This window comes from Chelonoidis abingdonii, chromosome 14 (assembly GCF_003597395.2).
Source record: "Chelonoidis abingdonii isolate Lonesome George chromosome 14, CheloAbing_2.0, whole genome shotgun sequence".
Taxonomy (NCBI): domain Eukaryota; kingdom Metazoa; phylum Chordata; order Testudines; family Testudinidae; genus Chelonoidis; species Chelonoidis abingdonii.
The window spans coordinates 5828668-5843494 of NC_133782.1; the positions used below are offsets into that span (position 1 = coordinate 5828668).

The 14827-nt window shown below is 39.3% G+C and overlaps 1 protein-coding gene across 1 annotated transcript in view; it reads left to right on the top strand.

Moving 5' to 3' along the window:
• Positions 1–8345: 8345 nt before the first annotated feature.
• LOC116816866 (peroxidasin homolog) overlaps positions 8346–14827 on the top strand; it is a 55058-nt gene continuing 48576 nt past the window's right edge. The window contains exon 1 of the mRNA XM_032766458.2: positions 8346–8509. Within this exon, the coding sequence (XP_032622349.2) occupies positions 8346–8509 (164 nt within the window). The remainder of the gene's footprint in view (positions 8510–14827) is intronic.

Sequence of the window (14827 nt, forward strand, 5' to 3'; positions counted from 1 at the left end):
CAAGCAGTTTGAGTTCTAGGTTGTCAGTGTCCCATTGTCAAAATAAAAAACATGGTAGAAAGTCTATATGTGTAATATAACTGTGAAATAGTGTAGTTTATAGCCTGTAAATAAAGGAGAGTTGTAAATATGATTTTTCCCTGTGCACAAGCACTTGCACTGTAGTTTAGTTCAGTAGATTTGTGTGTTTGCTAGATTAACTGTAGCATACTGGGTTTTTTGTATAGTCTATAAATTTTATGGAAATATTACCTGCTTTTCTGATGACTGTTTTTCCAGATAGTCTGCATTTTAAATGCATGTGACTTCTTTGTAGATTTTGATAGAATAGTAAGTACATAAGGAAACAAGCTTCAAACTGTTGAAATCTTAAGTATGCAAATTGAAAAATAAGTGTGTAAAGCAATTTTTGTCATTTCTGATCTCATGAGGCATGCAAAAATGTCAAGCAATTGAAAACAATTTTATTAAAATGAGTTTCTATATCAATAAATGCAGTAATGACTTTTTAGCATTGCTTCTGTATCATGTGTTAAGAATACTTTGCAAAAATAAGTATTATCAAAACTACAAGAAGAAATTTCTGTTCTTAGAAAAGACAATTCTTAATGCCAAGCAATTGTGTAGTTTACATTGATTTCATCTTAACTTGGAACATCATCTTCCAAAGGCAGCCCAACTGGTGATCGCAAATCAGTAGCTAATGGAATAGTGGAAGATATGGTTGGCAGTTAGAAGTGCACATGGAATTGGTATGGATTTAATAGTACAGCAATATACTGGCAAGCCAGTTTCCTTAGCTAGATCTTTAAAATGTGAACTTAATAGTGAGACAGAGCCCTGAATGGTAACTAGTACTGTGAAAACTCTATTTCAGCTTCAGATGAAATGGAAAACTAATCTTAATGCAGCAAGAAGAGTCAACTGTAGGTATTCTTCATTAGCAATAGATATATCTGTTGACCCTTATGCTACAATAGAATGTATAGATTTTCATCTTTATATCCTCTGGGTTAATCCAGACAAGTGTGTGTGTGTGTAGGTAATGTATCCTTCTCTGAATCAAAACAGTAGGATAGTATGTAAATATACAACTAATCCCTTCCATTTCCATCCACTGCTTCCTAGAAATACTTTTACTGCTTTTGAGATGGGATGAATGTGCCATGTTCTACCTAAGGAGACCAATGTAATTATTATTTCAAAAAGAAAGGGTCCTGTTTTAAAAGACTGTTTAAAAGAATTAACAGGTAGGAAGAGTTTCTGAGAAGCACCTATTGGTTACAAGTAACTATTTGCCATTTAGCCTACTGTATGTATATTAACTTTAAAACTGGCTATCAATAAGGGTGTTTTTATGGCAGTTGCATTTACAATACATCCCATATCTACATTTGACTAGAGCCCGTGAGAAATATTTCAAAAGGCGTTGGAGGGAAGCTTTCAACAACATGCATATGCTTAACTCCACCAGGTAAAAAATGCATGCTATCACAGCTCGCCGGAAAGTGTCAGACGCCACCAAGATGTTCTTAGTAAGTGGAATTTTTGTTCCCTTCTGTTGAGTGAAATAGTCTCTGGCTTAAAAATGCTCTTTTTTCTTTTTCTTTTCAAAACTGTAGTGCTATGTCATTGGATGACAATTGGATATCTATTTATTTGTGGATATTTATCTATACAAAATGTCTCAAAGCTGTTCCTTTTGGTGGTGTCTCATGTTACAAAACAAGTACAGTATTTCATAATGTCTTGTGGAGTAAATGTATATTGTCTGAATTCAAAGTAGAGCTTCATGAACAATGTTATGTTAGAGTTTGTTTTGCCATTGTATTTGTTCTGGTTGCTGTAAGGCATTTCAGCGTGTGTAACAGTATAGTGATTACACTGAAGTTGTGTAAGTAACTTCCATAATTAAACCAGAAAAGCTATGTTCAAATATCTACAGAAACTACTTAACTTGCCAAGCTTCGAAGTTCGTTGATAATACCTGAAAGTCCACTCAACCCAAGACGCTCAGAAATGGAACGTATAGAGCTATACCATTCTCTTGTTATGTACCTGCAACTCCTCTTGATATTCATTTGAGTTGTGTTTGCTGCTCAAGGTAACCAATAGTATGTAAAATCAAGCACTGTCTTGGGAATCTGATAATACTCAGGCTCAGCTGGGCTAAGGTCAGAATGTTTCAGGCTTACCTTTTTGATTTCCTTTGAGACCTTGAGGCAGACCCTTAATATCATTTGAACATACTTGTTGTGGTTTAATTTCTTCTCTTATGGTACAGTACTATTAAACACATATAGGAAAAATATGGGCCTTTTCCCAAGGACTTGCTGTGACTTGGGGTTTGTGTGTAATATGAATTACAGTGTACCCTTTAAATGCATGTTAATAATAATGTGTCTGCATGCCATGGATTTAAAAGAGCCAATGTTACAGTAATTGTAGTTACGAAAACTACATGCACATGCACAGTAGCTACTCCCTTACCAGGCTTTTATAATACATGTAGAGTGTTGTATGTAGTGGGCCTAGTTCACACTTTCAGACTGATAGGACTGTACAATTTGTAATTAACAAAAATAAGTGTTAACTGGGGGGCGGAGTGTGTGTGTGTGTGTGTGTGTGTGTGTGTGAAATCTCTCAAAACAAGACCTCTGTGAGAACTTGATCTTAGTGATATTAATAGGTGCTAATATAATAAATAATAGTTGACAAACAAAAAGTAATGTTGTTCTTATACTGTTGATAAACTTGTTTTCCTCTTCAGATTTTTATTTTAATTTGTTAAAATATAAGTGAGCTACTGTCATATATTAACAAGAGAGCTGGGCTCATCTCACTTGTTTATTGATATCAAAACCTACTGATGGGTTGATTTAGAATTCTCAAAGTTCTTCTTATTTCATTCCTTATTGTTTTTTGAGATGGCTTAAGATTATATAATGACTTCTAGTCACAATAACTGATTTCTTCTCTTGATACCCCCAAAATAATTTTCATTGTTTACAAGAAATAATGGAAAATATTAATTTGGAATCAGATCTTTACTGCAGAATGTACTTAACACAGGGTAGTAGGTGCCAAAAAATATTTTTTCCCTTATAACCTCTCCTGCTTTGGTCTTTGTAGATGAAATCAATTTATAAATAAAGTGTCTATAGGTTTTTGATATTTACAGAATTCTTCCTTTGTTTCTTTTCCCCTCCCTGTAATTTTATTTAAAAAAAGAACAAGCTATTACATGACTGATTTGTAGGTATAATAATTATTTTTACAATAAATATTGTTTATGAAACTAACTAATTTCACAGTTGGTTACATACAATAACAATCGTATTATGTCAAGACAATATGAATGGGAGCTCAGAGACATGAAAGGCCACATTTTTTTGTGCTTGTAAATTATTTTGTTGCATAAATTGGTTGTACATTTAGGACCTGATCCTACAAACACAGCCAATGAGACAACTTGGGCCTGAGTAGAATAATGCCAGTACTTTAGGCATGCGCAGAATCGAGCCCTCATTTTACAGGTATAAAAAATCCCTGGCTCTGGTAGCTCGGTGTCCAACTGCTGATTAACATGTGCAACCTATTTTGCTAGCAAAAGTGGTGATTCAAAATCTCTGGTCTTCAGACTGAATTTTCAAAGGGTGACTGAAAATATGCCTGCACTATTTCTGGATATTCTTCTTTGTGGAGTATGCAGAAGCCAGTATTTTTGTGCCTTTTTTGGCAGAGCCTCGCAATTGTAGTCCATTCAGATTGTTCAAATGCAAAGTGTAATGTCTTGTGGAAGGAGAAGAGAGAGAAGTCCTCAATCTGTCTAAGCACAGTAAATTATATATACCACTGATCTCAAAATCTTTTTGTATGAAAGAGATGGGTTTTGGCCATTATTGGGCATAGAGTACAAGTATGTGCATTAACTCTCTTCTGTCACTCCCAACAGCTGTTAAGTTTCAAACCTTGTTTCCAGGACTGCATATTTATTTTGAATATCATTTGATGCTGATGGACAAAAAGGTTAATTAAATACATAAGCAAAAGGGAGCTATGATGGCTAGTGTTCCATAATAAAGACCTCAACAGCAACTCCTTTTCCAAACAGAAAAGACAAAATGAATAGGAGAAGACACTAATTTGAAACATCAGCTTCATTTTCAAATGAAGGTTGATTTTTTTTAAAGTAACTATGAATAGAATCTTCCTATTCAGAACTGTTCTCTATGTGTTTAGTTATTAATGGTCCAGTTCTGCAGATGAAAGCAACTGGGTGGACTGGTATGTTTGCATATTATCTATTGCAGGATCAAGGCCCAAAATATGTTGTTACCCAAGCCAAGGCAACTATAGGGAACGTGCTCTGAATTCTAGTCTGGCTTTAGCAATGGAATTCATTAAACTTTGATTGCAATGTCTTTGGAAGATGTGTGAGCCAGGAAAATTATTCATAAATGATCTGGAAAAGGGGGTAAACAGGTGGCAAAGTTTGCAGACGATCCAAAATTGACTGTGAAGAATTACAAAGAGATCTCATAAAACTGAGTGACTGGGCAACAAAATGGCAGATGAACTTCAATGTTGATAAATGAAGGTTGCCAATTTTGGTTGAACGTATTCCTGGAGGTTTCATCACATGACATAATCTTTAATTTCAGGAGACTTCAGGGCAATCCTAGAGGGTTGGCAACCCTATGATGCAGAGTAATACATGTTGGAATACATAATCCCAACTATATATACAAAATAACTGGGTCTAAATTAGGTGTTAAGCACTCAAGAAAGAGATCTTGGAGCCATCGTGGATAATTATCTGAAAACATCTCAATGTGCAGTGGTAGTCAAAGTTAACAATGTTAGGAACCATGAAGAAAGATAATAAAATAGAAAATAGCACAATGCCACCCTGTGCCCACACCTTGAATTCTGCATGCAGTTCTGGTCACCCATCTAGAAAAAGAGATATTAGAATTGGAAAACACAGAGAAGGGTAAGAGATGATTAAGGGTCTGGAACAGCTTCCGTGTGAGCAGAGATTTAAAAGACTAGGACTATTCATTTTAGAAAAGAGATGACTAATGGGGGGAGGGATTATGACAGAGATCTATAAAATTATTAATGGCCTGGAGAAAGCAGAGGAAGAACTGTCATTTACCTCTTCATGTAACACAAGAACCTGGGGTCACCCAGTGAAATTAAGAATGTCGATTTAAAACAAACATAAGGAAGTACTTCACACGATGTACAATCAACCTGTGGAACTCACTGCTAGGGGATGCTGTGAAGGTCAAAAAGTATAATTGAGTTAAAAAAAAGAATTAGATAAGTTCATGGAGGATACGTCCATCAATGGCTATTAGCCATGATTATCAGTGATGCAACCCCATGCTCTGGTTGTCCCTAAACTCTGACTGCCAGAAGCTGGGACTGAAAAATCATTATCATTCAATAATTACCCTCTTCTGTTCATTCCCTTTGAAGCATCTGGCACCGGCCACTGTCAGAAGACAGGATGACTAGATGGATCATTAGTTTGACCCAGTATGGCCATTCTTATTTTCTTTAAAAAAAAAAAAAAAAAAATCCAGTTTGACTTTAAGGTTCCAAGCTCATAGCTGATGGTTAGAAAAACCATATTGCTTTAGCACACTGAAGAAACTTGATCTGGAAGACACTGACAAATGTGGGACATTTCATGGCCTTTTTACAGTAATTTTTCAGAGCAGAACTGCACCTAAGTACTTGTTATAATGCTATACTGCTCCAACAGATTTCAGTCTGATTGGAAAGAGAAGAGGTGTGGAGCCACCACAGAAAGAGTCAGAAGAATTCATGCCATTCAGGGCCTCAGGACTTCAATCAAAATCTTGTTGCCTTATCTTATAAATCCCAGACAGGAAGGAACTGAATTTAACTTGTCAATTAGAAGTTCAAGCTGCCATTAATCTGAGGCTATCTGCTTTTTGGATGCCAGTAGTTTGAATTACATGAAGAAGACTGTAGTGCAGTGGTTCCCAAACTTGTTCTGCCACTTGTGCAGGGAAAGCCCCTGGCGGGCCGGGATGGTTTGTTTACCTGCCGCGTCTGCATGTTCGGCTGATCGCGGCTTCAGGCCAGTGGGAGCTGCTGGAAGCGGCACAGGCCGAGGGACCTGCTGGCCACCACTTCCAGCAGCTCCCATTGGCCTGGAGCAGCAAACCACAGCCAGCAGGAGCCGCAAGCGGCCAAACCTGCGAATGTGGCAGGTAAACAAACCGGCCCGACCCACCAGGGGCTTTCCCTGCACAAGCAGCGTCCCAAGTTTGGGAACCACTGCTGTAGTGGGTATTTTTTAGCCTTTCACAGTATGTAATCACAAGAGGGATTTTTGCTGGCCACTAGAGGTCACTCTGCTCATAAACAAGAATAAAGCCTGCAGAGTATAGGTGGAAGATTTCCAGCAAATTTGCCTAGTTTTCAAACCAGTGCCAATGTAAGCAGACAGAAAATTGCTTGAGGGTTAGACCAGAAACCTGATGTACAATGTCTCCTTTTTCTGGCTGGGAAGTGAATGACTTTTAACATCAACTATAAGATTACCATCTAAAAGGTTTGGTCAGATATAATGCAGCAACCACAAACTATTATAGTACGGTTGGTTCATTGTGCCTTCCCGAAGAAAATTACAAATAGTATGCATGTGTCTGGGTAGAATTATTTTGGTAACATTCTGGAAAATATTATCTAAACCATGGTTTGGAAGGTCATTAAGTATAGGGAAATGGCTTTAAAAGGGAGGGAGGGGGCAAGCCGGCAAAAAACCCCAAACTTAAAATGCTCGAATAATATAAAAGGCTTGGGGATAGAGGGAACCACAAAATGCGAGGAAATACAGGATGAAGGCTAAAACTCCATTAACTCAGTCTGGCATGCTTGCACTCTGTAACACCAATGTCTGTAGCCTAATGTTGAGAGAATCTGTTATGGCTAGAACACAATCCTCAATTCCTAGTTTCCTGGGTTTTGAAGGTTTAAATCAGACTCTTGTTAATTATGTTGTTGTCATTTTAATTGTATTTTACAGTTTACAAGGTGGAAACAATTACTGACTTAAAAAGAACTTTCAGTTGATCCGGCAGACAGAGTAGCCTGGAAATTTGCCATGTTCAGTGTTCCTGGAATTGCCCAATCCACTAATGAACTTTCATGCTTAATACACAAATTTAAAACTGCACATCACTTTTAAAAATCATTATGAAACTTCCAGACTCAAAGTTTAAGCTTTTTATAAAAGGCAGGATGTCCAGTATGAAGAACCATTAGGTCTTCCCTTCATTTCTGAATTTTCTCATACAATGCAAAACATGGGTGTAGGGGGTTGAATTTCCATAATCTGGAGAGTTAGTATCACTATTTCCAACTCTGGGTTCATTGTGTTACTTTATACAATAAATAAAAGGCAATTTTAAAAAATGCCTTTATCCATAATCCATATTTTTCTACATGTAGGGCATGGCATCCCATCAACAAAGCATTTTATTAGTTGATCAAATTAGTCTATATTGCAACAATCAGAGAATCCTAGAAATGAGAGATGGGAATTACTAGTTAGGTCATTTAGTCCATTTTACTCTTGCGTTTCTAGTCTGCTGGATTGCGCCTTACAGTACTGTTTTATCTTCAGGTTATTTATCTTAGCCACTAACCGTATAGAACAAACCCACCACTATATTTAGCTGAATATTGCTGACTTGTTTTGTTTGTAGCACCACACAAAATTGGGGACCCATTGCACTCTACTCATGGTGCTGTGGCTACACTTTATTTTTAGTGTGCCAACTTGGAGGTCAGAACTAGTGCAGTCTCCTCGAGCTGGAATTTACATCTCCAGCTCGAAGTGTAGACCTACCCGAAGAGAGAGAGTGACTTCCTCAAGGCCAGCTCTCCTGTGTCCTGGGTCAGTGCTTTAACCACAAAGCCATCCTTTCTTTCGCCTCTGCAAAGCTGACTTTTACCAATGTCAGAGAGCTGTTATGTGGACTTTTCAACAAATGTAGAAATGTGCCAAAGAGGAGTTACTTGAGGAGTTAATTTACTATTCCAGCTGAGAGCCATGGCTGGAGTAAGTCAAAATCAATTGTGGGTGACTGTGTACAAACTCTTAAATGAGGGTGGGGGAGCAGTGTGATCTCAAACAATGTTCATTATGGCAGAGGGGGTGGAAGGTTACACTGTCAAACTGCCTTAATTTAATTGAAAACACATGCTGATGAGTCCCCTCCTCCTGGACCTCAAGGCTGGGAAACTTTTGTCAGCTCCCTGCAGTTCAGAATCAGGGAAAGTACACTTCAGCAAACACAATGCTGGTCAAGTCTGCAGTTGTTCCTAGCTTCTTGCTTTTTGTTCTCTTGCCTGATTTCTCCTGCTCCTGTCCTAGCCGCTGCTTGTGCTTTAGGACTACAGTAAGATGCATGCATCTGATGCTGGAAAACATCCCTGAAGTCCCACCTCAGACAAACATATTGTAAGTAGCCGATTTCATTTTACTGCTTATTTTGTATGATCAGCCTTTTGAGGAGAGGAAAGAAAAGTCATGCTTTCTACACCTTGCTTTTCCTGTAGAAATGCCTGTATTGCAAAAGCCTCACTTCTTCAGAGACTGTCTCACTTAGCATCAGTTAATGATATTTAACTGGACACCTACAGGAAACTAAAAAACAACTAAGGTCACATGAGAACAATGACTTTTGAGTCCCTAAGCAGGGTTTGTTTAAAGGAAGATGATAGATCCTCTTTTGCTATTGGAGAGAAAGCTTTGAGGTAAGGGGGGGGACACTGGGTGTTCTAGTTTTGTGTATGCAAAGAGACAGTGGTTTTGTTTCTTGCTTATAAATGCAACTCCATTCCCTTATCTGCTTTTTCCTGTAGGTTCTTACTTTCCAGACCCAACTGGGGGAAGAGAGAGGGGAAGAACTGAAGGTTTATTTGGGATACCAAACAATAGTGATAAACCTTATATATTCCTAAAAATCCACTGGGTTGGTTGTCTTCCAAAAAAAAAAGGGAGGTTGGGGGGGTTTACAGTGGGGCAGACATGAATTGTTGGCTATGCCTATTTCAATGGAAGATCTGAGTAACAAAAAGAGAGGGAATTCATGTAGCCTTTTGAGGCCAATCTGCGGCTTCTGTAGAACTTCTGGTAATAGATGTGGAAGAACAAACTTCCTTTGCTTTTAAGGAATGGTAAATTATAAAACTCCAGAATGGTTTTAAGACATATCTGGGCCTTACCAAAGTATCTTTACACATATTATCTAGATATGATTTCTTGGACAGTGTCAAAAGCAGACAGGAAATTGTTAAAGATGTATAAATAGTTTTGTTCTCAGATAAGTTGCTGTTGATTATGGAATTTGTTCACAATTAACTAGTTGAGGATCACGTTCATGTGACTGTAATTGACCAAATTGTGATCTCAGCTGGGGTGTCTATCTTAGCTTTTTCTCCCTAAAATTTTTCCTCTGTTGTTACTAGTGCAGCTTTACTACTGGCAACAATGGGAACACTGCAGGAGACAATATGCCATCAGCCACTCGCATTTTAACCACTATGGCATACTCCTGCTCTGAGTGTGGTTAGACAACACAGTGCTATCAGTTCACACTACTGCTCCTCCTGGTGCTGCTGCTGGTACTTTTTGCATGTCTAAAAGTTTAGAAAATCTAGTTATTTGGGTTAATGTGACAGTCAAAGGTAGCAAACTACTGAGATCTGAATGCGATTATTCAGGCTTGGGCCCAGATGTCAAATTAAATAAGAGCCATCCCATTTTGATGTATATTCCTGCACTGCATTTAATATTTCAGACACTTTCTGAGGAAAATTCGTGGCTCAATCTAATGTTGTCCATCTAATTAAAAACAAAGCTCATACTGATAAATCTTTACGGACCGCCCAAGCCAAGTTAAATATTCTCTGTTGTTCATAGATCACTGTAAAGATATACAAATAAAAAATACACTATCTCTCTGGTTGTCCTGAGGTTTTTATAATCTAATTGAAATAAATAATCCTAAGAGGCAGCTTTCTGTTTTATCTGTTATAAAAATGTTTAATAATTCACATGCTGTTTAAAAGTTGCCAACGATCAAAAGGTACATCTTAAAAATGCCAGCTGTTCCAGATTCTTATGACAATCGTACTACTTCCTTTCAGGAGAAGGCACACTGCATCTGTGTGAACGTCCAGAGGTCTGGCAAAATTAACAGCCAGATCATGAAGTTCTTATTTTGAGTAAAAAATATGGAGTTATGTTCATAAGTCATAGTTTGATATGAACACAACGTACTAGTATGAAATACAAATACGAACACCCAGATCCTGGGCCCCAGCTGTATCTGTGCTGCTATAAAATCAAAAGCAGCTGTAAGTCCCCAGATGGGCATTCCTCTGATGGAGGCAGTGATGGGTGGTGTAGATCCAGTGTAGCTGGCTCCAGTGCCATTCTTGAGCACCCCATGTAGGGAAGTGGGAGGAATTGTGGCCAGCACAGACTGTGCTGCAGCAATCTCCTGCTACAGGATGGCTCCTGGGGGGCTGTAGCCAGCTGGTGTAACTTAAAGCAGCCCTTAGCCTGATCTAGGTGATCCCAGGACTGGCTTAGAACCATCTCCAGGATTGATAAGCTGTTACTGGCTCCTTTTGACTCTCATCCCCCGCAGTTGGGTGCAGCTGAGGATCTGGCCCAGTGTCTGGTTTTAGCAATGGAATATTTATCCTTGGTAATGAAGTCTGTTCGTGTTATTCTGAGTATTGGACATGATGGCTGTAATGTGTACAGATAAGTAAGCTATAAAAATGCATGATGTATAACTGCAAATGTATTTTGGCTGTCATCCGTTCCACTGGAACAGGATTTGCCAGATGTGATTTGTTGGTTACCGCTGGGACTAAGGCAGTTCATTTAGCCAACAGGCCAAAGAAGGCAACAGCTGTGAAACATACACTCCGAAAATTTCAATAGGTCTTTAACCTTCTAAGCCATTTGTTTTATAGCATGACATTTCCAACCATAAACTATGAAACATGTTGGTATGGGGAGAAGGCACCAGAGAGAAGAAGTTCCCTGTAGCTGGAGGCTAGTGGATTCCAATCATATTATACATGGATTATTCTCCTTTGCATTATATGTAGATCTACTTCTGAGTTATGTGCTAACTAAACTTAACTTAGGGTAGAAGAAAAGAACATGCAGCATCTGTGACCTGAACTCGGTGCTGGCATGAACTGAAAATGACCCAGTCAGTCCACCACCCTTTCATGGAGTTTGTCACTAATTATGCATTTTCTGTGTATGTCCAATATGACACATTTTTGCCTTCCCTCGCTGTTTTACAGCATACTGTCTGAGCTGCTCTTCTCCCCAGACATGGCTGCATTTAGTGGGCGGATCATGTATGTAGTTTGTGAAACTCTTTGGGATCGCTGGGGATAAAAGTTGTGATATAAAAATTTAGCATATTAGCCTTAAGAAACCATATTGAGCAAATGTGTTCTTGTTGGAACTGCTGCTCTCTTCACGTTGTTTCTACCCTCCTGCCCAAAATTTCTGTTGCACAGGTGGACTGGGGGGAAGGTGGGGGAATTGAGCAATTAATTTCTTCTCTGCATTAAACATATATGTGTAATGTACCAAGTGTTATCTCTTTCCAGTTCATCCTCTTTATATAGGCTACGTAAATAGCCCTCAGAATGAAACCCTTTAGTGTTGATCAGAATTTTCTCTCTGAAAAACTCAGTTTATCAGAAGGAAAATAGGAAAGATTATTCAATAATCACCCTTTTCCCTATTTGGGGAGAACTTCTGCAGCTCAGTGGTTTGAGCCAATGCTAAACCTGTTAAGCCTGCTAAACCCAGGATTGTGAGTTCAATTCTTGAGGGGCCATTTAGGAATCTGGAGCAAAAATCTGTCTGAGGATTGGTCCTGCTTTGAGCAGGGGGTTGGACTAGATACCTCCTGAGGTCCCTTACAACTCTGTTATTCTATGATTCTATCTTTCAAATGAGATGGAAAATCTTACGGTGATGAAGATCCCAAGATGCTCTTTGTAAGGGCAGTGGTTACCAAATTCTAACTTGGGTACTTGTATTCTGCCTCACTACTCCACCTCTGCCCTGCAATTTCAGCAGAATCTTCTTTCCTCTTGCTGTCCTAAAATGAAGCATAGAATGTCTGTGTGCTGTTTATACAGCTGCCGCATTTCCTCAAAGAGGTGGCAATGCTACAGTAGTGGGTGGGTGAAGCAAATCATCATCTTTCTCTAAGCAAGTGCCTCTACTTGCATGCATGTGCACACGCAGAGTAAAGATCTATGGGCTGTGGCTTGAAAGAAGCGGAACAGATTCTACTAATTAATCAATATAAAGGCATCCAGCAGCAGTTCATCTTAGACTGAGAAAGTCTGTGTCTCCTTGTTAGACCCATGGATGGGGATAAATTTACCTTTGTGCTTCTGAAACTTCCTTTTGTTGCTCCTTGATCAGATTCAGTGCATGTTTTCCAGAGCTCAGGAGGAGGGGAGAGCTGTATTTATTTGATTTGGGCAATGTCTGAACAGTCAACATATGGGCAAGATCCAGTGAATTGAGGGAGCCCTGCTGCTTGCTGACATGAATCCCAAGAAGAGGCTGATCTGGTTTGATTAGGATCAGACTGTAATCTCCTCCTTGGAAGAGAGAGCCCCCCTAGCTGCTATTCTCACTTAATAGATCAAATTAACTGGGATCACTTGGGTCAGCAGTTGGCCGTGTAATTTGCCAATTTGTAAATCTGTCTCAGGACCAAATATTTATTCTTCAGACATCTTTTCTCCTCCCCATTCTAGCCACCACCAATTAAATTGTGGCTATCTTCCCAAAGGTGCAATCAACAGACTTGTTGGGCTAAGAGTAGGCAAATGATGATTCACATAGTCTTCATGCATTTAGCCATGGAAGGAGTAATGCAAAGGGAAATCCGCACACTAACACAGGTTGGAATAAACAGGGAGGCACTCAAATCACAAACCAGCAGAGGAATCAGCTGTTTTCCTTGTACATAATAGGCCTATCCTCATTCAGTGTCTGTGACATCTGTCCACTCCAAAATAATTGGGGAGATGTCATACATTATTTGCTGTATTAGTGTTTTATGGGGATAAAATTCAGGGTGCGATGCAAATAATTTCTTCACCTGCTGTCACTAGAGAGAGGACTGAACTGTAACCCCCAAATCTGATCACATAGATGGGCTCTGGGCAATTTCAAATTTGGGTCTACACTTCATTCCTCAGGCATATCTCTACTTATCACGTTATGGGGCAGATCCCAATCTAATTTCCAAAAGCCAAAACCTCATTGAAGTTTTTGTGCCATAGCTATGTAGCAGGCCTCACAGTTAAACACATCTGCTAGTTAAAAGGCACCGGAAAATGTAGGGTTCTCCCTACCAGAACCTTCTGAATGTTCCTGGCTATTGGCCTCCACTCTTAAATACTGTGTATAATGTCAAGTGTCTCCTGTGGTGCTAGGAAAGTGTATTTCCAGTAGACAGGATTCAGTACAAATAGCCAGATCCTCAGAGGGTGTAAATCTGTGTGATCCATTGATATCAACTTTGTACTAGAGATTTGTTCTATTAACAGTGTTAGTGCTCCACTGCAGCAGTGTAGTGAGTAGCTGAGGGGTTCTATCAAGGGTGAATTGTGCTATGGAGACACCATGCTTTTACCTAGATTCATTATAAATCACAGAAGTAAGACAATTAAAAATATCAAATTGTCTCTGGGCAAATGAACACAAGAGCACTCCATTATCCTTAGCAACACTAGCTGTATCTCGGTGTTTTCAGGTGCTGTAGCCAGTCTGGGGTGCTGAAGATAAAAGCAAGCCAAAGTGTTGATGGTATGAAAGGAAAGTGAAATACATTTTTAATTTCTACCAAACTAGTTCCTAGAAATTCTGTGTTGTGTGGGAAACTGAGTGAGGTGGTTATGGCCTGAAATGCCGTCTTCTGTTTAAACGGCTGCCATCTCATCACACCAACATCTGCAGACCAGGGCCGGATTTCCAAACAAACTCTGCATATTGGCTGCTGAGTTATGAAATTCTTGTCCTAGGTGTCACAATGGGAGCTGCTGGGGGAATCTGGCTCCAATTGTGGGTGCTGAGCACAGAAAATCTGGTGCTAAGCAGTTTGAGAAGACTGGCCTCAGGAATGGCTCTGGATTTTAGTTAAAGGGTTACCAGAATTCCTCTCTCTCTCTCTCTCTCTGTGTAACCTTAAAGTTAAGCAGTCCAGCAGTAAATACAAAAGAGAAGAACAGCTGGCTCTATAGTGCAAGGCTCTCAACACTGGCTATATTTGATTTTTTCCTGCATTTTTATCCTGAAGTGTAATCTTGTTTCCTGATACTTAGGTAGATCTCCTGTTGTTATATCTCCTAGAACTGGAAGGGACCAAAGGTCATCAGATCCAGCCCCCTGCCTTCACTAGCAGGACTAAATACTGATTTTTGCCCCAGATCCCTAAGTGGCCCCCTCAAGGATTGAACTCACAAACCTGAGTTTAACAGGCCAATGCTCAATTTCCCCTTGTCTCACAGGCCTGGTCTACACAAGAAAGTTGCAACTGCCTAACTTCAATCTATTTTTAAACAATTTTAGATACACTAGTGCAAACCCCATCCTGGACACTTATGTTGGTGTGGGGGCCTTATTCTGGTTTGGAATAAACAGATTCCTAATTGACTTAAACTGATTCCAGGAGCCATTGATTGGTTTGTGTGCTCTCACTGATTGCTT